Source organism: Excalfactoria chinensis, chromosome 1 (assembly GCF_039878825.1).
Source record: "Excalfactoria chinensis isolate bCotChi1 chromosome 1, bCotChi1.hap2, whole genome shotgun sequence".
Taxonomy (NCBI): Eukaryota; Metazoa; Chordata; class Aves; order Galliformes; family Phasianidae; genus Excalfactoria; species Excalfactoria chinensis.
In genome coordinates this window covers 35,204,343-35,230,529 of record NC_092825.1, presented here as the reverse complement: position 1 = coordinate 35,230,529, position 26,187 = coordinate 35,204,343, and the positions used below count along the sequence as shown (strand labels likewise).

General features: G+C 37.9%; 1 protein-coding gene across 1 annotated transcript; it reads left to right on the top strand.

Annotated features, from left to right (window-relative positions):
- Nucleotides 1–686: 686 nt before the first annotated feature.
- LOC140248949 (uncharacterized) lies at nt 687–4,356 on the top strand. Its single transcript, XM_072330148.1, has one exon. The coding sequence runs from the start codon at nt 687–689 to the stop codon at nt 3,933–3,935; it is 3,249 nt and encodes a 1,082-aa protein (XP_072186249.1). The 3' UTR covers nt 3,936–4,356.
- The last annotated feature ends 21,831 nt before the right edge of the window (nt 4,357–26,187 follow it).

The following is a 26,187-nucleotide window of genomic DNA, read 5'->3' as shown; positions in this document are numbered from 1 at the left end:
TCCTCGTAAGAGCTGATTTGACTAAATTAGTTTTTCTACCAATGTTAGTGAGCACCGATTTAACTGCCCTGCAAATTATCTAAAAATCCTAAGTCTTACAAGCAGTGTTAATTCCCAAATAATCATAAGGGAATAAAGCATTGATGCCAGTAAATTCATTCATGCATCATCTGTGAATACTGCTGAGAACACTGAGCCTCACAGATAACATCGGTGACTTCTGTCTTAGATGCTACACTGAAAAATCTCCTGCTCTAGCCCACCAGTGGGCTCAGTGAGGCCACAGAATACCATTGCTATGAACGTTTGTTGGTATTGCAGTCAGGTTCATTGTTGTATTAGGCATCAGCGAGATCTCGTGCTGTAACGCGATAGGTCTTCCCATGCTCAGTAATGCATATGTATTAGATGAAATAGGAGCCCTATATAAGGGACTCACGAGGTTAATTAAATGCCATTTTACCACCCACCACATTGGTGTAAGCAGTGCGTAACTTGGCCACGGGGCCGTCGGAAGCACATTACAAAGGACGTGATTCCTTAAGGTTACTTGATTAAGGTAACATTTGGTGCCCTCTCTGAGGCACGTCCTGGGGGTAGTGTGCGACGGCTAACTGCGTGGCGGACGCAAGTCCTACGGTTAGATCCCGTAGAAGCGCCTCGGTGGGCGGAAATTGAAGCAGCTGATGACCTGCGGTTCGGTCGTAAGAAAACGAGGACCGTGGAAGACTGCGGGACTACAGGTCTCGAGTATATACAAAGGGTGCAAGGACGTACGGTGTCGCGCACCAGAAAAAACAATGGATTCCGTCATTAAGGTAGTATCACGAGTTTGTAAAACTCACTGCGTTAGAAATGTTCCTTCTAAGAAGGATATAGCTGCCGTCATCTCCTGTTTGGAGGTGGCGCAGATTTTACCCTCCCCTAGTAATCTGCTCGATTCGGAGCGGTGGGATTCTTTCACCGCTGCCATGCTCCATAGAGCAATGCACGAGTATAAAGCGGAGGAGTTAAAAACCTGGGGTTTGGTCCTGGGTGCTCTTAAAGCCGCTAAGGAGGAGAAACAAGTCCAGGCCATCGCGACTGGGGTTTTTGGTCTGGATACTGGGACGTCCGGGGTCCCGGGGGGTGCGGAGGAATCGCTTTCTGGCGGCGACTCTGCACCCAAAATGGCGCCGGCCACGCCGGCCGTTTTCACAATGGCCATGGCCGCGCCCGAAACAACTCCGGAAGAGAAGGCGGAAGTTGTGTCATCTGGGGAGGCGCCACCATATTATCCCCGCCTATACCCCTCTTTGCAAAGCTTTTACTCGCCTGAGGGGGATGGAATTTGTCCGAGGGAGGGAGAGTCGTGTGGGGAGGCGCGCCGTGGAGGCGTTGAGCCACCCCCAGACCCACCTCCGGAGGAGGGATCTCGTCCCGAGAAGGGTGAGAAAAAAGCGGAGGAAAGAAAATTGCCTATCCCCACCCTGTTTGTCTTATCTCCCGAGGAGGGGGAGGAGAGAGGGGTGGAGAGAAAGGAATTGCCTGCCCCCACCCTGCCGGTCCCGTTTCCCCAGAAGGGGGAGGAGAGAGGGACGGAAAGAAAGGAAATGCCTACCCCTGCCCTGTCGGTCCCGCCTCCCCAGAAGGGGGAGGAAAAAGAGGAGGAACGAAAGGTTCCGCCTACCCCCACCCAATTGGTCGCGTCTCCCCGGAGGAGGGAGGAGCGAGAGGATTCTCGCAAGCCCACCGATTGGTCGGTTATCCGTGAATCAATGAGAGGGTTGGGGCTTAAGGAACGGGACTGGGCGGTGTTTCCGATAGTCGTCCAGAAGAAAGGACCAGTTTGGGTGCCTTTGGAAGCGAAAGCAGTGACTCGGTTTATAGAGGCAATTGAGAAAAAGGGCTTGAGGTCCCCGATGACTATGAGTACCTTTGAGGCTCTTATGGCCCCGGGTCCCCTACTGCCATATGATATTGAAAGCCTTATGAGAGTTGTCCTTGAACCAGTACAGTTTACTGTGTGGAAGGAGGAGTGGACGGTACAACTTAAGGCTGTTGTAGCACAGACTGCTTGTGATCCGAACCACCCAGCGAATGGGAAGGAGGGAGATCCGAAAACTAGTTTAATGAGGCTTTTAGGAACGGATGCAGACCTGGCTGGATCTGCAGAGAAGCAGCTTAGGCTCCTCCGTCCGGGAGAATTACTTGCCTCCACGGGGGCGGCTTCTACTATGGGAACCCGCCAGCCGCAACCGCGAAGTGATTCTTCAGGAAAGAAGAAAGGAACAGATAAAGAACCACTGCTTGTACCTACGAGAAGGACATTTGTTGTATCACTTGTTGTGTGTTTTTATGTATTTGTGTTTGTTACAGGGGGAGAGGGTGCTCATCTCATGTCACAACCAGAAAATATTTGGGTCACATGGTCTAATCGAACTGGGCAGAAAGATTTCTGCCTGAGTTTACAGTCAGCCTCATCACCGTTTAGTACATGCCTTATTGGTGTACCCAGGTGGGACCCAGAGGAGTTTAACGGATATGTGCGAAAGAACAAATGCGAGAAAGATGCAGTGAGCACAGTTTTCTTTATGAAGGCGTTTGAGTCTAACTTCACTCATTGGGCCAGAATGTCTGCATGCCTTATTAGATCTTTGAATACCTCCCTACCATGGGATCCACCAGAGTTGCAGCTGCTTGGATCCCAATCAGTCGGTAATGTAACATGGAATAAGAAAACTCAGAAGTGGGAACGTCCAGTTAGATGTCTATATTTTTCGGGTTTTAAGACACCGGGTCAATTGTCTAATCATAAGGTATGGCAGGGCCTGCTTGGGAATAGGACACCATTACAGAGAAGAATTGGATCCGAAACTTTCACTTTAGTTAACCCCATTCGATATGACACATATAGGTTGTCAGGGGCATATTGTGGTTTTTCTGCTGAAAGGGTGGAGGGATTCTCTCGTCCTTGTTCCGGGGATGGCTCCGAGAATGCATTTGCAGACCATTGCATAAAGGAGGGTGGGAATTGGCTCTCTTACAATCAGAAGCATGTGGTACGTCATCCTAACGGGTCCAACTATAATATCTCATGCTATTGGGGTCCTGACAATCTAGCATGCTCTGGTTGTTGTGCTCGGAAGGAACCTTTGACTGGGGAAGGATTATGGAGCAATGGTACAGCCAAAGCTCTTCCTAAGGGTATATTCTTGATATGTGGGGATAGAGCTTGGCAAGGGATACCAAAGAATCCAGTTGGGGGTCCGTGTTATTTGGGAAAATTGACACTGTTGGCTCCCAATCATTCTGCGGTGATTAATGTTATGAAAAGCATGGTTCGAGTGCAACGCCAGAAACGATCAATAAAAAATCTGGATCGGGATTGTGGGGATGAGGTTCAGTTGTGGGGTCCCACAGCCAGAATCTTTGCGTCAATCTTAGCCCCAGGAGTAGCTGCAGCCCAGGCGCTGAGAGAAATTGAGAGATTGGCATGTTGGTCTGCGAAAGAAGCTAATGTCACCACAATGGTCTTGTCGGAACTCCTGATGGACATTAATAACATCAGACATGCTGTTCTCCAGAACAGAGCTGCGATAGACTTTCTGCTACTGGCCCAAGGGCACGGATGCAAGGACTTTGAAGGGATGTGCTGCTTCAATCTGAGCGACCACAGTGATTCAATTCATAAGAAGTTGGAGTGGATGCAAGAGCATACCAAGAAAATTGCAATTGATGATGCATTCGGCAGCTGGCTGGATGGACTATTTGGTAATATTGGCCCATGGCTTAAACAGTTTCTTAAAGTATTAATTATAGGGATTTTAGTTTTCTTAGCTTTAATGATTTGCCTACCTTGTGTGTTTCAATGTATCCAGGGTTGTTTACAGCGTATGATAGAAAGAATATTTAATGACAAAATGGAGTGCCAACGGATATATGATAAGCTTTAAGAAGAAGAAGGAACTGTATAGACCCAAGATGCCTTGGATATAATAATTAGAAAACCACTAATATTATTAGACATTGCACTACCTACCTCTGCATGAATTGTAGCTTGTCTACCTCACTTTTTAGATAACTTATATATTTTAGATTTATATGGAGACTAACATTTTTATATATTAGGTTTAGGACTAGCGTTCGCGTTGTAACGGGACATGACTTTATTGAGCATGGGGAGGGGGAAATGTTGTATTAGGCATCAGCGAGATCTCGTGCTGTAACGCGATAGGTCTTCCCATGCTCAGTAATGCATATGTATTAGATGAAATAGGAGCCCTATATAAGGGACTCACGAGGTTAATTAAATGCCATTTTACCACCCACCACATTGGTGTAAGCAGTGCGTAACTTGGCCACGGGGCCGTCGGAAGCACATTACAAAGGACGTGATTCCTTAAGGTTACTTGATTAAGGTAACAGTTCATAAATGCATAAAGCTTGTGACTTTAGAGACAAAATTTAGGTGCAAATACACCTACTTTAATTTTCTTCACCCTGTAAAGAACAAAACAGTCATTTTAAAGCTAGCACTTAAGTTGTCCATAAAACTAGCACAAGAGTTATATCATTTACCCTCTACAGGTAAAGCATCCCAGGTAAAAATACATGTTCTTAGTGGGAAAGTGGGTAATTTCATGCATTTCTGTCTATAGGTGCAGGCATTTCTGTTCTGTTGTGAGAGCACGTTGTTCTGTTGTAAAAAGCACGTTGATTTCCTCTAACAGAAGTTATCTGACAACACAGGGTCCTGCCTGTTAACTCAAGAAGAGGGTAAACTGGCTTCTCTTACAGCCTGAGATGTCTGCATACTTCAACATGCTATGACTTCTTATTTCCCAATTATTATGCCGAAGCACTGCCCCTCAGCACAGCTGGGAACATAAAAGCTACAAGATAGCCAGAAGATTTCTGCCCGGAGAAACACCTCGGTTCCAGAATTTGATTCAATAAAGAAAAAGAAAAGGAAAAAAGTAAAAGAGAAAAAGAAGAAATAAAGCTGGCAAGGCCCAGTCAGCAAGGACTAAAAGGACATAAATTTGTTTCTCCACTGTGGCAATGGACAAAGTAGTAGAAAATTATTTGGACAAAGTAGAAAAAATGGACAAAGTAGAAAATTATTTCCTACTTGATCACAAAAAGGAAAAGTAGACTTAGGTTTTTTTGAATCAAGTAATTCTGTTGAATGCTCCAGGGCTAACATGGCTCTTCCTTGCTCCTTATTTGTAGCAAAAATTGTATTGTTGCTATCGTACCTTGAAAGACTTTCAGTCCTGCAATGCAAACAGTGATGCAAAACATAGGTAAGCCCTGAAGTGCACTGAGTTTTAGAAGATAATTCAGATGAGCTCACAGGAAGATTATGTGGTTCTGTCGGCACTCACCTACTGCAGAGAAGTGGAAATGAAAATAAAGGATTATGAGAAGAGGCTGCAGAATAGTAGACTTTCTTCTTACTGACACTATTTCTTATTTCAGTGAAGTTCCTGTTATCTTGTTAAATCAACAACAAATTACCTATCTTTCAAGAGAGAAACCTAGTGCCTACTTTTTGGCACTTTCTCAGAAAAATATTTCAATATTTAAAGTGTATTATTGCTCTAAGGATAGACCCACAGATTTATCTAAGAATTATAACAAATCAAATTATTTCATTAAAGGTATTAGGACAATTGACATTGCTCTAATTCTTGTTTTTATGATCTCAAAATATTGTATTTTCATTTCATTTTCATTCATTAATTTTCATTCATTAAAATCAAAACAAACGAAACAAATCCCACTACTATTCCCTTAAACCTTCAGTTAAAAAAAAAAAAAAAAAAAAATCCAGCCAGTTTTGTAATTTTAAATGCATTATAGACTTCTAGAAATGCTCTTTGGCAAACATTGCTCCTCAAAACTATGGGCAACAAAGTTAAATGTTGAATTTTCTTACATAAAGATTTGTATGAAAATGTCAAAGTATCTCACTCATCCCACTCCTATTACCATCATATAATGTAGTTACATGTAAGTTCAGCAGTCTGGAAAACAGATGCATATTTGTCCTTTTAACTAGGAGAGAGAAAACCAGAAAAACAGTATGTATTTCACTACAATGCAGAAAATTAAGTTTGATAATGAAACAAAATCCTTCATATGAACCTGAACACTTCAGTTTGGGCTGAGCATTTCCCCCTTTTCAAATTGTTTTCCAAAGCAGTTCCTATGACAGAGATGTAATATAACATAATGTTATTCCAATGGACAATTGAGCTGAACATCAGAAAAGGCATTATTTTCATAACTGCTGTTTTTGTATAGTGTGTTTTTCAGTTGCGGTTGTGTGTTTGCTTGTTTGTTATGTCTTTGAAAGAAGATATTCGTGTCTTACAGTTTGTTTCTGTACATAGCCAATGACATATTTTATTCTGGCAAAGTGTCATGACAATCTTAACTATGAGCCAGATGTACCCAGCTCCACAGTGTTGCACAGTGATTGAATTCTGATTTGTAACAGGTCCAGTTCCCTGCATATATGTTTGTTTTTGTTTTTTGTTTGTTGGTTTTTTTTTTGCCTCTTCCACATGTTTCTCCTTTTGGCTAGCAATCTAAGATTCTCTATGGTAAGATGAAAACCAGGAATAGTAATGGTTCAGAATTAGAGGGTATACAATACATGCTTGATGCTTTGAAAAGTCAGGGGAAAATCTCATTCCTGTTGGAGTCAGGGGAAATAGCTTTGTATTTCAGCCTTGCTTGTTTGACCTCAAGTTTTTTACAGACTAAAATTATTGTCTTTGTTTGAAAATTTCAGAGAAAAGCTTGATTGGTCTCACACATTTCCTAGCATTTCAATAGTTAAATCTTCCCTTCCTAAATTGTCAGTTCTGCTTTGAAGGTTTTGTTTGTTTGTTTGTTTGTTTTTGTGGATTTTTATATATTTTAAGAAGAAAAAAACCAATATATTTGTCTAGAACCCAGATATCCACTAACAACTGATAAACTAAAGATACTTTAGCAAGTGAACAAAATAGCCCTCTTATGTCCTGTTGCTCTACCACTGAAATAATTCAAAAATTAACTGCCTAAGTTTGTATTAGATAATGTGTTTTGCTCATCTTTAACTCTGTGGCATATAAGAAAATAAAATTCATTGATTGAAATATAAAAATAGAGAACATTAATGAGAAAAAATTAAACTAGAAAAAGTATTTACCTAGCAGGAAACCAAGCAGAAAAGCATGGATTCTCTAGATGGGTGATAAGAAGAAAATGTTTTAGATGCATATCAAAAATACACATTTGAACTTTTAATATTCTTCTTAGGGACAGATTTTTTATTATTTCTGAAAGTAAAATATAAAATTACTTAAAGAAAGAAATTCACTGGAATTTAAATTCTATTGTCTGTTAAGACTAGAGCCAGGTCAGATATTACCTCTTGCCTGATACCGAGTAATGGGCTGATTTTTCTTAGGTACATTGAAGATGTTTTCTTTCATATTGAGAGATTAAAGGCTACCACAAAAGTCAATGTTTTCTTATTTTAACACCTGCTCCTCTTATTTGCTGCATTATATGTTCAGTCTGAAGGGGAAGAAAATGACAGACTGACATTGGTAGATAATAACCTTGATTTTCTTACCAGATTCTCATCATTTTTCCATTCTGTCTTCAAAATGAATAAGTCAGATGTAGAAATATTAAAAATATCTTATGAAATATAAGTTTCTCTTATTTTATCATCTACATAGAACATACAAGCTTAGTAATTTTAGCAATTATAACTCATTTATCCTATTAGAGATGACTGAGACAAATGGGCACAGGGATTAAGTATGCCCTCAGTGCCCAAAGTTTTGGGTTTTTTACTTCTACCTTCTTTTGTATATCCTTTTCCATTGCTCAGTGCATTCTGTGCTCATCTATGTGTCTTTCTGGAGTACAAATAAGGCATAATACATTAGCATATCTGATCAGAGCGTTAAGTATATGCTCGTGTATGACTTATACAGGAAGAAACGTAAGGGAGAATCAGTCCTCTTGTCTTTTTGAAAGCAAAATTTATCACAGTAATCCAGGAAGATGAGAAATCAGTAAGAACACAGTGCTAATTCCAACAAGAATGCTGGCGAAGTAGAAAAACCGTGCATTTTTGCTAGGTTTCTGTGACCAATCTGTTCACCTCATCATGGCATTATTCTCCTAGACACTTATATGACAGCTTTTTGGTTTTTTGGTTTTTCTGTACTGAAATAGAGACAATGTATCTATGGTACTGGGAAAGCAGAAGGACTTTTCAGCAGTCCACTGAAACTACAGAAGCGATATGTCTCAGAAAACACTCCATTTTCTCCATCTGTTCTAAAACAATGAGATTACTATGAGCTATAATTTCTTGGAACGTAATTTTTAATCTGCATGCAGATTTCTCATACGCCCATTAACTCTCTTTGTTTGAAAAGCCTAATTAGAAGCATTGTTGTTTTCTCTCTTGGACTCTCTCCTCCTATCTCAAGTTACACTTTTTGTGTGGAGAAACAAAATAAGCATTGAAGATTTCATAGCCTGAAACACAGTCCTCAATTTTAAGTTTCTTAAATAAAAAATAATAAATAAATAAATAAATAAATAAATAAAGTTTTTAATATCAGGAGTAGTATGCAAAATATTTTTTAAACCAGATAACTTTTGTCTAATAGTTAAAATATTCTATTCCTGAAATGATGCTTTGGAGTGCAGTGGATATCTGGCTGATTTCAACACAGTTCTCCTTTCAGTAAAACATTTATTTGCCTCACATCAGGCCACTCCAGGGACAGAACAGATGTAGAGAAAATCAGAATGTCTATATTCCTTGCTAGGCAGGTTTGCACGTGCATTCCAAAATTAGAGAAGAGATTTAGGGCAGATTTAATAATCTATAAATTTTTCTCATACTTGAATATTCAGTCTCTTCGGCTAAAAGCCTCAGGGACGACTGTTCTTAAGCAGAGCCAGTACAGACACCCAGATATTTCATATCAAGAGATTTATATACTCAGTGCTCAGATCAGAACAAATTCAGCTAAAATTACCAATATATGTAGGCTTTCTATAACGAGATATATTAGTTTATTAATTGAACATATGTCAGTAGCATGCTCTGGCAGCCAAAAGGGCCAACCATACCCTGGGGTGCACCAGGCCCAGCACTGCCAGCTGAGGGAGGGGAGGGATTGTCCCACTGTGCTCTGCACTCTGTGGCCTCATCTTGAGCAGTTTTGCGTTGAGTTTTAGGCACCACAACATCAGAAGAACATCATAACACTATTTAAGAGCATCAGAAGGAGCAGTGCAAAGATGGTGAAGGGATTAGAAGGCAAGACATATGAGTAGTGGCTTAGGTGTCTCAGTTTGTTAAGACCAGAGCAGAAGATGAAGGGAGAACTCATGGTGTCCTACCGCTCTTCAAGAGGAATGGCACCACTGACCTCTCCCGGTGACAGTGCCAGGACCTGAGCGAATAGCATCAACCTGTGTCAGGGGAGGGTCAGACAGGTGTTAGGGAAAAGTTCTTCACCAGAAGGTGGTCAGGAACTGGGACAGGCTCCCCACGGCTGTGGTCATAGCCTCAAGCTACTGGAATTTAAGAAAAGCATGGACAACACTCTTAGAAATATGGTTTGATTTATAAATGTTGGAAAAGACCTCCACTAAACCACATCCACTAGGACAACATGTACACATTCCTTACACACCTCCAGAGATTGTGACACAACCACCTTCCTGGGCAGTCCATTCCAGCACCTGACAACTCTTTTGGAGATAAAATTTTCCTAATATCCATCCTGAACCTCCTCAGGAAAAACTTGAGGACATTCCCTCTCATCCTATTGCTGTTTACACAAGAGAAGACATTGACCTCCACCTCACCATAACTTCCTTTTTGGTAGATGTAGAGAGTGATGAAGGTCTCCCATGAACCTCTTCTCCAGATTGAATAATCCCATGTCCCACAGCCACTTCTCGTACAACTTATGTTTCAGTCATTTTACCAGCTTCACTGCCCTTCTCTGAATATGTTCCAGTGCCTCAGTGTCTTTCTTGTAGCAAGAGGACCAAAAGTGAATATAATACTTGAGCCTCACCATAGCTGAGTACAGGGGGACAATCAATTCCCTGCTCCTGCTGGCAACACTATTTCTGATACAAGTCAGGATGCCACCAGCCTTCTTGGCTGCCTGTGCATGCTGCTGGCACATATTCAGCTGGCTGTTGACTTGCACCACCACATCCTTTTCCTCTGTTCAGCTTTCCAGCAACTCTGCCCTGAGCCTGAAGGAATACATGAGGTTGCTGTAACTGAAGTGCACTTGGTCTTGTTAAAGCTCATACAACTGGACTCAGCCCACTGAGTCAGCCTATCCATATCCCTCTGTAGAGCCTTCCTACCCTCAAGCAAATTGACACTTGGTGTCATCTGCAAATATACTGAGGGCACACTCAATCCCTTTGTCTAGATCATTGGTGAAGGTATTAAACAGAGCCAGCTCCAATACCAACCCCTGAGGAACTCCACTAGTAACAGGGAACCATCTGGTTTCAACACCATTTACCACAGCTCTGTGGTCCTGGGTGTATTTCTCAGAGACCGACAATTAAAGTCAGTGAGAACTTTAAAAGGAGAAAAAAACATATGTGAATTAATATATGACCAAAACAAACAAACAAACAAACAAAAAACCAAAAACCTTTTTTTATAATTTTTCCCGACAAAGACTCCTTTTTAATCATAACTAGGACCAAATGTACTTTTTCAATCTCAAGTAAAAACAAAAGCACCCAGCTGTGGCAATTTTTGAGAAAACAAGAGAAAAGAGATAGCCTGTGGATTTATAGTTTCTTGTTCACCCCTCCTGATAATTTTATGAATGTATTTGAAATATTCACAACCAGAGCTGCAGATGTCCATCAAATTTCAGCCACAGACAATTCCATTTATCTTTGTGTGAGATTACAAACAATATTCCCTCACCATACTGAATGGACATCTTGGACAGATGGCACATCCTTCAGCCCTTTACAAAACAGAATTTGTAAAAGTCCCAGAGGTCTGAGGTAATGAAGACAAAGATCAGCTTAGAAGACTGGGAACACCAAGGGGACACCATTAACAGCAGGGAACGTTTTACTATGCTTACAATCTTCTTTAATGCCATATTGTAAAAATTGTCCTCAGCATCCAAAATCACATATAAACATGGTGATGAACAACTTAATACCTTACACACTTTGTGCTTCTGAATTATCTTCTTCAGCCATATTGCCATACTCTAATAAATAAAGCAGAAGGATACTGAAATACATCAATAAAATCAGAAACAATTTTACATTAGTGTTGCTGATTTTCTCCTTGTTTTTCCTCTTGTTAAGAGCAGAAAGTCCATATTTAATTTGAGATAGATAATCTTTAAGATTCCTGTGATAATGCGTAATATAATCATTTGTAAAACATACTTCATTGTTGTATCCAAAGGCTTAGCTTTATCGCTGAATGAGAAGGAAAGTCTGAAGTTCAAATCAACTAATTTAAACCAGGAGTCACCCACTGTGTTTCTGATCAATACGAGACAGAAATACACTTTTACCTCTTAGTCTGAGTCTGTTGCCATAAAAACAGGTATAAATAAATTGCTGCCATCAAATCTCTCAAGGCTTTGAAAATTCAGTACAGTTGTTTTCATTTTTAATGAGTTGATAGACTGAGTTGCCACTTAGCAGATTTGCAACACTCTGTGCTAAGTAGTAATGCCGTCTGTCTATGATGTAAACTTAGAACATTTGCACCACTAAAACCATTTACAACTTTATTATCTGGCTTGCATTATAATCTAAACTTCAAAAAGAGGATGCGCATTTCAAGCTCTAGAATCTGCTTCTACAACACAGACAGATAAGATTATTTAGCCATTTCCTCGTTAAAGTCTAGTTCAGAGACACATTACTGTTACAGACAGGTGGTTTCATCATGAAAGGCTGAATACAAATAAATAAAAAGTTGCAGGGAATAGTCAATTTACTTGATATTTGTAGTTATTTTCATTTCAATTATTTATTTGCAAATCTATTTTTAACTAAATAGCTTGGTGTGAACCTTTGAACCAGTAAAAGAACTATCTTGAGTACTTAACAAATGGATTTCTTTAATGCTATTAATTTTATTTTTGTCATTAAAAATCTCCCATTGAGATTGCTACAGGAGTACAGTGTGCTATGATATGATATGATTTTTTTTTGTAGAAATAGCATGACTACTATATGCTATTACATCACATTTTAAGTACAGTGTGGGTATACTTTAAAAAATAATGATATATACAAAAATAGTAAATATAGTAATTGCCATATTACCTGGTAATCGTTTGATACACTTTTGGCCGCTATACTGATATCAGTTGTCAACAGAATTATACTTATATAGGATTTGAATTGCTGCAACTGAAGATGAAACAGATCTCTAAGTAAACTAGCTTAAACCTCTAGTCTGGGATCCAGTTTGTTGTTAGTACAGAGAGACAGCAGTGTTTTAGGGTAAAGGTGGTTTTCTGCAGTGTCTGAGCTATTTGAACTGAGTTGCTCCATGGTGCTTAAGATTTCTCCAAAGAAAAAATCTCGTAAAATTTCATATATTTGGATTTATAAATGAGAATATACAAATTTGATGGCACCATAGCCACCAAATTGAATTAACACAGAAACTACAATTTGCTCATATATTTTAACTAGCTTGCATTCTGACTCCTTGAAAGCACAGAAAAGGTTAAAAGAGATTAATGGCACTGGATTCTACTACTGCAGTTTTAGGGTTCATGAACTTAAAAAATAGTTGGTATCTTTAATACATAATTTAAAATGTCTCAAAATGGAAAGGGAACACTTGAGTTCTCAGTCATAAGAATATCTACAGAATGTGTAGGTACCACTAGTTACAAAAATCTTTTCAAGAGGCAGGTTAGATGCTAGGAAGAAGTTTATTTTATGGAGAAAGGTGAGGGTCTGGAACAGGTTGCCTAAAGAAGTGGTAGATGTCCCATACATAGAGGTGTTCAAGGCCAGGGTGGATGAGGTCCTGAGCAGTCTGATCCAGTGGGTAGAAATCCTTTCAACAGCAGTGGGTTGGAACTGTGTAGTCATTAATGTGCCCTCCAACCTAAGCTGTTCTACAATTTTATGATTTTCTCACTTCCTATCACAGAGAAAGGAGGTCTCCCCCAATTCTTCTTCAGATTAAATATTCCCTATTCTCTAAGTTGTTCCTGGTAACTCTTGCTTTCTATTCCCTACAGCAGCTTTGTTCCTCTTTGCACACACTAGTGCAACTCTTAGAGCAAAACACACAAAACCAAACACAGTACTTGAGGTGTGGTCTCACCAGTTCTGAGTACAGAGAGACGATCATTTTTCCAGTGCTGCTGGCCATACTATTTCCGATGCAGGCCAAGATGTTGCTGGCCTTCTCAACCTCGGTGCGCTAGTGGCTAATTTTCAGATGACTACCCACTAGCATCCCCAGGTCCTTTTCCGAAGGACAACTTTCCAGTCACTCTTCCCCAAGCCTATATTACTGCACGGGATTACTTGGACACAAGTGTGGGACTTGGCACTTTGGTTGTCATGTCACTGGGCTCAGACCATCAATCTAGCCTATCCAGATCCCACTGAACAGCCTTCCTACCCTCAAACAGATCAACTGTGCTTCCTAACTTGGTGTTGTCTGAGAACTTACTGAGGATGCATTTGATCCTCTCGCAAAGTTCATGGGTAAAAATGTTAAACAAAACCAGCCCCAGGACTGAGTCCCAGGAAACACCATTGGTGACTGGCTGCCTGCTGGATGGAACACCATTCACTGGGATGCTTTGAGTCCGGCCATTCGTCCACTTCTTCAATCAGTGAGTGAACTGAACACTTGTCCAAACCATGAGAAGTCAGTCCATGTCCATCCAAGAGAATATTGTGTGAGAAGGTGCAAAGTGCTTTTCTAAAATCCACACAGTCCTTCCTCCGTCTACTATGTATGTTAGCTTGTCATATAATCAGATCAAATTAGTGAAGCAGGACCTGTCCTTCAAAAACCTATTCTGTCTTCTTGTGATCATAACCGGCTGTGCTAGAATGAAAATATTTTGCTAAGACAACTTTTCTTATTGATTGAAAGACCAGAATAAGAAAACATTTCCATAAAAACAAACAAATAAACAACATATATATTCAAAAAGATTTATTGTAAGTTTTTCTTTAGCAAAAAAAAACCCTGTAATTAAGAAATGTGTTATTGGAGCTTATTTTTAAAATAACAGTAATTCCTTCAGCATACCTTTTTGTTGCTGTTGTTTTAGTTTTTTTTTTTGTTTGTTTGTTTGTTTTTTCTTATGATACAAGCCATTTAACTTTTTATTAATATAGTAATAATAAAATATTCAGGCTTTGAGGAAGAATTTTTCCCCAATAAAGACAATTGGAAAAAAAAAATGTTAATATATATATATATATATATATATACACTTTTTTTAATTTTGGCACAGGAAAACTTTGAGAAGATCAATAAGTAATGTAAGGGGGTTTTTCTTCCTTTCAGAATTGATCTCTACAATGCAAAGCAATCATTTATTTAATTACTATTGTTGTTCAAACAGACAATTTAAAATTATTCTTCCACTCCCCATATCTTTTACAGCAAAACAAAATCTTGCAAGGAGACAGAGACAGAGATATCACTTAATTCCTCATTGCCAGTTACCAGTCCCAGAAAACACTGAAGACACAAAATATGCTGGCTAATTGTCACTTGGTTGAAATAAAGAGCTTACTATATCAATTAAAGTATTGACTTCATGTGAAAGCAGCACCTATATTGCATTAAATTAAAAAAAATCACTTTTCCATGCTTCAGAATACACAATGAAGAAATGAGATATATTGAATTTTAAAACTGTGTGGGTTTTTTGTTGTTGTTTTGTTGTTGGTGTTTTGTTTGTTTTTTGCGATGTCAAACAATGCGATGCCATAAGCAAAAAGTTCTGTATGGCTTTATTTTCATGTGGGAGTCGTGGCACAGCACAAATCCATAATCTACATGGCTAAATTATCATCTCTTTCCAGGAAGCCTGTTTTATCACAAATGTCTGGGGTCCTGTCTCACAATGAACATTCAAATGTTTCAAAATCAAATCAAAGACTTGTATTTACATCTCTTTCACCCCGGAAGATGTAGCAGCCATTTATATGTGGAGAATACACAGACTTTAATTAATTCTCCCCAGCATGGCTTGTTTGTTACCTGAAATCACTTTCTGGCATACACTTACACAAGTCCTGCTAGTCAGTTTCCTATTTTGTATTGCAGAGGTATCTAAAGTGCTTTCATTGCCATCAGGAATGAAATGTAATATAGAGGCAAATATTATATTAAATGCAATTATGGTCTATCTGTGAATGTCTATCTTGTTTTTTTAAAAAAAGGAAAATAACCATCACTTCAAACTTCAGATTTACTGTATTTGCACCATGCATATAGTTGTTTTAATAACTCAAAATTAGCATTATTTCAAATGCTCAAAAATCACTTTTAATTAATGCTGTTTAACAGCCTTCCTAACAAAGAAAGAAACATGACTGTTTTCGTAAGTCCCTAATGAGAATCTTTTCCCCTCTCTTGCTCTTCAGTACAAGAGATAATTTTGTTGACTGCAGCGATCTCAGTCATGAGGCACAGAAAATGTAATTCACATGAGTCATTCATCCACTTTCAGCTGAGTTCACATCTAAAGAAGGTAAAAAGATCTGTTGCCAAATTCCAGTCATACACCAGCCCATACTAACTGCATCTCATTTTTACACTGTGGGACAGCATTCCATTTTATACAGTGGAATATCAACTTATGAACCACTGTTAATCTTAAGATTTAAGTCACAGAAATGTAGAAACTAATAATACCTGTAGAATACCAACAGTGATTGTTGTTCTGCCCTTTTCTGAGCAGGTTCTATGCAAAGACACAGCAGTGCCTTAAATATATTCTCATGATAGTAGGTGATCATTTGAAGAGTCAAAACTCTGATGATGTAAAGTAGCTTCAATGTGCCAGTTATACTAGAGATCGTCACACTAATTTCATCTACACGGTTCTGTAATTCTAGTCTAATTTGCTAAGTAGCTTGGTAACTTTGATAATTTCTTGCTGTCAGAAATCTTTTACAACAGATATAACTTCAACAATGTACTTTATCTTGTTGTTGGAAGACATTCAAGAAATTTGTTGTTTGGTTTTTTTTTCAAGCCACAGAGCTATGATACTTTTCAAAACTGTAATCATATCATTTGATATGGCACAGCATAAAATCAATAAAGTAATATAAAATAAGATGAATGAGATATCTTTCTTGGGAATCACTTGGCTTAAAATATGACAAGCTTTAAAAAAAAAAAAAAGTGACTAGTTGATGAAAATCTCTCTTGAGCATGAGCAAATTGGATTATCAATTAGCAGTATGTCTTCAAAAATCTCCTTTTCTTAAGCCTCCTTCAGTTCCAGTATCATTTGTCAAATGCCAGTGAGAAATATCTGTGATAAGCAGCAAAGCCTTGCTTGCAGACTGCCATTTTCTTCTGAAAACAAAAGCCTGGTAAGCTTGACTAAACCTGTCTGTTAAAATCCCTTGCAGCAAAAGCAAAGCATGAAGAATTTCTTTAAATTAATTATTTCAGTGATTTAACCTAACATTAAAGTCAAGCTGAATAACTGCCAGCCACTCCAAGGTTCCAGGGAAATCTCCATACTTAGTAACAAAGTGGGACTATAAAACATAATCATACACCTGAGGACTTCAGGAATGTTTGGTTTTTTTTTTCATCCTCCCAGAAACAAGCTATCTTCTACTCACCTCAAAATGGACTGGGATTGTGCTTTCTTCATAGAATCATAGAATAATTTGGGTTGGATGTACTTGTCTTTCTCTCTCTCTCTGTATGTGTATCAGACAAATTAATTTGTCTCGAAGGCGTAAAATGTGGTAGCCTTGGCCTAGGCAAAATTTAACTTTGTATGTCTGGGTTAACAGAAAATCTTTGACTTAATGATTCCTCTGAATCTGGGTCTTACTCTGCTGTCTGGGAATTTAAACTTATTTATTTTTACCACAGTGATATTTTTAAATTATAAAAGCATGGAAAAACATAGGCTTTGCAGTACACTATTCTAACCTTCTTTATTGAAATTTTCTACAAACAGCAAATGTTTCACCTAAATAAGACCACATCCATATGTTCCTCGGAAAAGAAGAGAGCAAAATAAGAAAATGACAAATATTACTATTAAACAAAATCCTCTGGCTTCCTCACATGGAACAATTTAAATTTCCCATATATATTGACATGAATTTTCTGTATTGTTTTTTTGTTTTCCAACTTGCTTTACACTGTGAATTTAATGGCATACCAAGGCCTGTAAAGCAAATGTAGACTACTAGAGAAATGATCAAAAACCTCTCACAATGTCATCACATTTCAATGGCATGTTTTGTTTAATTTTAACTCTGTGTCTTCATTTACCTCCTGGATATTTGTGCCTCCAGGAGTACAGTTACCTCTTAATCTCATGAGAATTGGAATAACAGCTGATCTCAGCTCTGCATATGCTGTTTTATTTTAGGCATAATTTAATATCTATAAAATATGTCAGGTTATCAGCATTAAAAACAGATTTTCATTTGTCCCCAAAGCAGCTTTATCACAGAAAGTGGCAACTTCCTTGCAAGCAAGTGCTTCTCTGCACTGATCTGCCTGGATTAAAGGCACAGAAACAAAAAAGTTTGCAAATGCCACTCTTTGCCATAGAGAAAAAATATTTTTTATATTACTTTTCATAAATTAAAGAGATTCCATATAAAAGCTAATGAAATCTTTTACCTGTTCCTCCTACAGAAATGCGTTCCATGCTATAGGCTTGGGGCAGAGTGGCTGGATGACTGTGCTGAAGAAACGGACATGGGGGCACTGGTCAACACTCAGCTAAATGAGAGCCAGCTGTGTGCCCAGGTAGTCAAGGAGGCCAATGGCATCCAGGCTTGTATGAGAAACTGTGTTGCCAGAAGGAACAGGGATGTGATGATCCCCCTGTACTCAGCTCTGGTGAGGCTGCACCCTGACTACTGTGTTAAGTTTTGGGCCACTCGCTATAAGAAAAATATATTGATGCCATGGAGCTCATAACAAAGTTGGTAAAGGAGCTGGAGCACAAGACTTATGAGAAGCAGCTGAGGGAACTGGGATTGTTCAATCTGGAAGAGGCTGTGCTGAGGTGGGGTCAGCCTTTTCTCTAGTGATAGGATGAGAGGGAATGGCCTCAAGTTGTTCTAGGGAAAGTTCAGATTGGATATATGGAAGAATTTATTTTCCAAATATTCAGGTGCTGGAACAGGCTGCTTAGGAAGATAGTTGAGTCACCACCCCTGAAGGTGTTCAAGCAATGTGTAGATGCTGCACTAAGGGACAGAGTTTAGTGGGGAAATATTGGTGATAGGTGAATGGTTGGACTGGATCATCTTGGAAGTCTTTTCTGACCATGGTGATTCTATGATTATTCCACAACCTCACTACTATAACAGCTGCAAAATTTCCAATCTGAATCTGTTTCACTCCACTGTATCACCAAGTGGTCTCATGCCAGTTTAACAAATTCACTTTCTGAGCCTACATCCAGTCTCTCAAAGGGACAGAACTTTATGATCTCGTATCAGTGTTAAGGGTGACTAAGGGATAATTCCAGCCCCACACTGTGGTACTTCCTCTGATAATAACTTTAAAAAGTTCATACATGCCACTAGTACTGTAAAATCCATATGCCAGCTCTTGTCTTGAGACTTTCTTTCTTATAGTCTGCAAAATTGTACACCTTTCTCATACTCCAACCTTCCTAAAATAAGTTTTGTTTTGGCCAGTAGTCTGCTGGTCACAACTTCTGGAAATCCATCTTAAAACTTTTGGAAACCCTGTGTAGTATGAATAATCAGCACTTAGTGAAACTACAGTTATTAAATAAAATAAAATCTGAACATGGTAGAACTCACTCAGAAGACAAGAATGGGACCTTGTAACAACTCAAATCACAGGCAGTTTTCTGAAGGTTGTAGTAACAATCTGAAATACACAGATATTTTCATAGCAGTAACTATCTATGGGTACACAAGACAAGCTTTAGTATCTCAAGACAGAAGATATGGTCTTCAATAGCAGACTTGTCTTTACTCCATTGCACAGTCTGGACAGGGACAATTGAAAAGAAAAAGGAATATCAGAAACCATGTAGATAGTTTTTCACCAGCATTTATAGCACAAGCATTGTTTCATGACCATATTTGTTCATGAGTATATCTGAAAATGATTCCAACCACTATTATTTGCACCCACTATGTAATGACAAGGCCAGTGTGTCAGCTGCATAGATAGAAGAGCAGGACATTTTTTTTCCCCAAGTGCTGTTCATCAGTATATAAAAGAGAAGAGAAAAGAAAGAGTAAAATAGTTCTCAGGCTGTTTTTCTTCGATATATTTCAGGCATTGATAAAGAAAAGGAATGAGTCAGTGTTTGGCTTCATGGAACTATCACAAGAAAAACCATTCACTCTTATCTCAGATAATGTTCAAATTGCAGTCAGACTGCAATGAAATGGAAAATTACCACAAATAAAAATAATGGCTTGAAAGTGAGTATATGGAGGGGAAAACTGTTAAAAAAAGCAGAGTTTAATTATGCTTAGTCTCTCTCTGCATCAACTTATTGTCCATTAAAGTCAAACTTGGGGAGAGATCACTGCTCAGGTTAGAACAATTTCAGAGAGAGAATGAAACATCTTGAACACTGGGGACCCTTTTATGAGACATGTTTGCAGATAAATCTCCTGATTCTGTGGCTGGAATAGACTGATATGTTTGTACGTTCTTCACAATTATTTCATGTTTTCTATGTGTTTCCTATGGAAAGTCTGAGTTTAAAAGACAGTTACGCATTTATTAATGCTAAACATCCATTCAGTGACTAGTTACAAAAACACAGCTTACAGAATACTTAGAATGAGAACATTTCTGTGATTAAAAGACTGTTTGCTTCTGATATATATCTGAAAAGCACTCTTAAATTCCATTCTGGTTACATTATCTGTTAAGTTCAGAGTAAGAGCAGCATCACTGAGGATCCCATGGTAAGCTATAAAACATGTAAGAAAGAGAGCATCAGCAAACACTATGTGACCCTGTGATCCTTGAATAGTGTGGAAATCTGAGCATGTAGGTCAGACTGCAAATATAAAAGGGTAATTATAAAACATCTGAGTTTCTCTTGGCAGAATGAAATGGATTTGCACTGTCTTGTCTCAGCATTCATGTATTAACGCTGTTTTGGAATGAATACAATAGGAAGATACCTCCTATACAATAAATCTGGTCTTTTTCACCAGATCTGTGGTATCATATCACAGAACAGGATCTGCTGACAACATTCAGGCACTGATGTCTCTAAAATTACAAAACTGGTGATACAAGCTTTTCATATTTACATGCATGGGCAGCTGACAAGAACAACACAGAACATCCTAACAGCCTACACTGTGAATAAGAGAGAATGGCCAGTCTTCCTTCTTGGCCTCCTTTAGGCATATTGGAACATTTTATAAAATCTTTTGACAGTAAGAAAACATGGAAGTCACTATGTCTCTCTTTTCTGCCTTCTAAATTATAGAAAGTGGTTGCAAAAACAGTAGTGCAAAACATATCCCAGAGGAATGGGTTGCCCAAAGGCAGTGGTGGCAGTTCTTGCTTTATGCCAATTTTCCAGGAGTTTGAGGCTTTCCCTCAAACACTACCAGAGTTTATACCAGAAGACAGCTGTTTTTCCAAAAAACTTCTATGATGTTCCAAGTCTGTATATTTAGCAGCACCCATCACTGCTTAGCTTCCAGCGTCCATTTTAATTACCTCATGAGAGACGACAAGTAGTAAGTTCAATTTTTCCATGTTAACAAGTTACATCTAACAAGTTTGTTGGACTTCTGTGTTAATTTTATTTTATTTTTCGCTATGGATTATTTTTCAGCAATTGAAACAATGAATTACTTCTGGTTGCAAAATTCAGCTAGTCTCATCTCTGCTCCTAAATATATTTTCTCGATCTGGCAACAAGAGATGCAAACTTTTCATGCCTGATAAACAACCTAGAAAAATTGCATACCAGGAACACAACTTTCATGGGAAATATCAAGTTTTCATTCAAGCAATAACAGTTTTCTGCCAAATTTTTAAGTGTTTCATAACAATAGTTGTTTTAAACTATAATAAATATGCCTGAACCTTATTAAGCCCCATTGATTTAATTCCTAATTACATTTTATAAGAATTTTCATATGATAAACTTTGAGAACTTGAGAAGCCAAAGAAATAGACTAAATTTTTGTGATTATTTTCATAGTGGATTTGTATGACAAATATTCTGCAGTTATCTGAAAGTATAGCACATTCCTCAAGGTATTAATTGCACAATCATTTGTGTTATATAAAGTATTTACCTGTAAATAACAAGTAAATTACAAACATTCCCTTGTTCTTTTTCATTTTTATTTTTTACTAATAAAATGCAACCTATATTGTAAATACAGTTATGATGGCAGCCACTTCTACTTTTTCTGTGGATAATATCCCATTTCCTATTTCTGAAGACTTATTTTTGTCCTTTGATTATTTCCATACATACGTGATATGGAGTTATCTATTTTACTTCATATGAAATCTATTTGTATCTGTCACTTTATGTTGTCTTAAAAGGCTTAAAATAAACAAACAACAACAACAACAACAACAAACAAAACAAAACAAAACAAAAAAAAACAACCAAACACACATATAAATAAGTTTTAAATGAAAAAAAAAAAAAAAAAAAAAAAAAGTAAAAGACAGATTTTCTTATCCCAGTAAGTCTGGCAGGTCTACATTAAACCTGAAAACACTTGAAGGAACACAGCCTGTCACTAGTATTTGATTTTCCTCAGAGCATTTTCTAGGAAAATATCAGGTAACCATTCTCCTAACTTTGCGTTTTGTAGTTAGCTAGCATGAAGCATATTGTCATTTGTGTTTGTTAAATGAACAGCTGCGTACGAAGCGCTACAGAAAATGTACCCAAGATGTGCATGTTAGATGCCATCAAGGTGCTGTGGATTGTTTCCATGAATTACAATAGGATGGTGCGTTTGTGCAACAGTAACAAAAGGACCGTCAAGGCAATCTGCAACACTGGGAGAAGGTGGAGTTTTGCAGTTTCAATATTCTTGGGAAGCCCTGAGTGGTCATATTCAACTCGACTTCACTTTCTTAATCTTCTATTCCATCTGCCTGAATAAAACATTAAGCCAACAAATAAATCCTTAAGTAAAAATTAAGAGGATGATGGAAATATCAATATAAAACCAATATAACAACATATAAAGCAAGTTTTTCCATTTAAATCTGGCTAGGTTCTTGTAGTTTTTTCAGCATTTGCTGCACAAAAGTACTAATATATATATATATTCTATAAATGCAAATGACAGGCAGATTTGCACATTTAACAACTTGCAATTGTAAATTTGATTTTCGTGATAATTCCTTAAGAAATAAAATAAAAATCCTATTCAGACAAATACAGAGTAAAAATGTCTTCTTTAATAAAGTTACATTCATGAAATCAAAATATGAATAGTACTGCAAGATTGAAATTAGAATGCAAACCAAGCAGGAAAGCCTTCATGAGTATATAAATACTGCAATAGTTCTCCTTAAGGAAAAAGATAAAAAAGTGTTACTGGAAAATGTTTAAAATGCATAGTTTCCCACATACTTAATAGAAGCTATACTACAAGAATGAATACATATCCTCTTACCCCATCTTCCATTTAGAAGTGTTACACACAAAGAAAAGCTCATCTCCAAAATTTTTCTAATTATTTTTCCTCTCAGTAATATTGATCTTAATTAATACATCTCTGAAGGGAATACGCCTCATATTCCTAAGATTTTTCAGAAAATTATGCTGGTTGGAAACAGTGATAATGGCAAGTGACTTCATAACCCATGAAGAAAATCCCACATTTGGGGTCTGATTGTATTTGATGAGTAGAATAGCCTTGCTTTCTTAAAAGGCCATGGGAAAAGGCAGGACAGCATGGGAGTTGTTAGATAAAGCCTTGTATAAGAGCAGGAAGTCGTTCAGAGTCACTTTCAATTCCCAAAAATCCATAAGCTGCTTCAATGTGTTCCCATAGCAGAAGAGGAACCATTCGTTAGACTGAACTGTAAGAAAACCCACTGTGCTCGGTGTAACAGGAACACACACAGAGACTGACAAAGATTCTGGATTAATTTTCAGTTGCTCGTGGGGATTTTATTTACAGAACAAGACGATGCAAATTAACACAGGTAAAATAGCTTTTATTAAAAAAACAAAACAAAACAAAAAAAAAAAAAAAAACATTTCCTGTTTCTTTACAGCCATGAGGACAGAGCTAGTCGTGAAGGGACAAAGAGACATACAAAGAAGTAATTTTCCAAAAATTGCATCATAATAATAATAAGATAAGATTCAACTCCCTCTGACTACCAAAGAAAACTTTCAAAATCCTATAATCTTATTTTCACTCATACCATCTTATTTGAAAGGTTGTGGCAATCTGGTGAAGATCCCACTGATTATAATGGGGGAAGCCATAGACCCCACTTTCAAGAATGGAAAAAAAGACCGGGGGAACAGGACAGCCAGTTTCACCCCTGTGCCTCACAAGATCAAGGAACAGATCCTCCTAAAGGCTGTACTAAGGCACATGAAAAATAAAGATGAGGTGACTGGTGATAACTAACATGGCTTCACCAAGGGCAAGTCATGCCTGACAAATTTGGTGTCCTTTTATGTGAGTTACAGCATCAGTGGAAAAAGGAAGAGCAACTGACGTCATTCACCTGGACTTGTGCAAAGCATTTGATACTGTCCCACATGACATCCTGGTCACCAAATTGGAGAAAGATGGATGTGATGGATGGACCACTCTCTGGATTAGGAACTGTCTGACTGGTTGCACTAAGAGAGTTGCAGTCAATTGCTCAATGAGCAAATGGAGACAGGTGACAAGTGGTATTCCTCAGGGATTAGTGCTATTTAACATCTCTGTGGACAATGTGAATGGTAGGATCTAGTGTACCCTCAGCTAGATTACAACTGGCACCAAGCTGAGTGGCGCAGTTGATGTGCTAGAGAGGAGGGATGCTATCCAGAGGGACCTGAACAGACTTGAGAGTTTGGCCTGTATTGGTCCTGCACATAGGTTTAGGACAATGTTAAGCACAGTCAGAGGCTGGGCAGAGAAAGACTTAAAAGCAGCCCAAAGGATTTGGGAGAGATGATTTGTGAAAGATTCAACCTGATCTGGCAACATGCACTTCAGCCCAGAAGGCTAACAGTATCCTGGGTTGCATCAAGAGGACCATGACCAGCAGGTCAAGGGAGAGGGTTCCACTCCTCTACTCTGCTCTTGTGAGATCCCACCTAGAATACTGCATCCAGTTCTCAGGTAGCAAACACAAGGAGAACATTAAGCAATGTGAGCAGGTTCAGAGAACAACTATGAAAATCATCAGAGAGCTGGAACACCTTCTCTTTGAGGACAGGCTGAGTGAATCAGGGCTCTTAAGCCTGGAGAAGAGAAGGCCACTTCCAACTCTATGATTTTCTATATAGAGATAAATATACATATATACATATACATATATATACATATATATATCTACGATAAATAATGATGTATTTTTATATCATAGAAAGCCAAAGGTTTTCTTTTTTGGAGGGTTTGTTTGTTACAAGGAATTGCACATCAACAAATTATTTCCTGATACTCGTTTTAACACAATAGAGCCATAAAACCTGAGGAATGCCATAGGTACAATATTGGGCAAAAGGAGGGTATTTACTAACCTCTCCAGCTTCAGAAGTTCTCAATCTTAAATGAGAATAGAGAAAAATTTGGCATAAAAATTCTACAAGGTAAAGTTACTCTGTTTTGGCTCAACAGCAGAATTATGACATGAAGATAATGTATTAATTTGAACATGTCAATGACATTTTTAAACTTCTACCATCACTGGCAATACAAGGAAGTTGTGATCATTGATTTATCTGTCTGAAAAGAAGGTATGACTGTTTTAACCCTCCTCCAGAGATTCAATAATTACTATAGATTATTTTATTTGCTAGATTTGTTGGAAGATGGTTTTTAATGAATGCTCTTAATTTGCATTTTCTGCAATTCTCAAGAATATAAAATAGTTTATTATAGAAATATGGGACAGAATTTTGTGACATTCCAGTTGATTACTCTAATTACTGTATCTGTCAAAACTCCTAAGGATACATGTTTGCAAGATGTAGCATTTAAATTTTTAGCTAACTTAACTATTGATCTGTCCTATTTGCCCTCTATCCTTATTTCATTGGTTTGGTTTTTCAGGTTTTGTTTTGTTTTGATTTGATTTGTTGTTGTTGTTGTTGTTTTGGTTTGGTTTGGTTTGTTGGTTGGTTGTTTTTTTTGCATTTTGTCAACTATTATAGAAACCTCTCTTCAGAACTCAATTACAAAAGAACAGTAGATATGAATGATCCTTTTTCCTTGTAATCCTCCTCTATTAGAGTGGAAATGACCAAAGTTCTGATTACACTGTGCAGTAATCCTCAATATATCTAATGCCTCTGCCAAAATTGTTCCTTAAGAAGACTGAGGTTACAGAAGCCCATTTCATTTCATCAAGACTGACATCACTGAGGCAATTTTCTAATGCCTTACTGTCTGAGGCAAGTATTTTACATGCCTTACATTCCAGAGTTGTTTCCTGGAATGGGAGATTATCTTTTACAAGATCACTCATGGCAAGTAATTTTCAGAAGGCCCATAAAAGTTCAGAAGGCCAAACACAAATCTGAATAGTAGGAAGTTACATATTTTTGATGCATTATGAGTGAAAATATATTAAGCTGAAATGTCCAAGTAGGATGACTTTTCCTACTCCTTGTCCTCTCTCCTGGTAAGGGACCCTAAAAGAAAGATTTATATTAAAATTATCATGTATAATTATAATATTATGTTACTGTCATGTTCTCAAGAGTA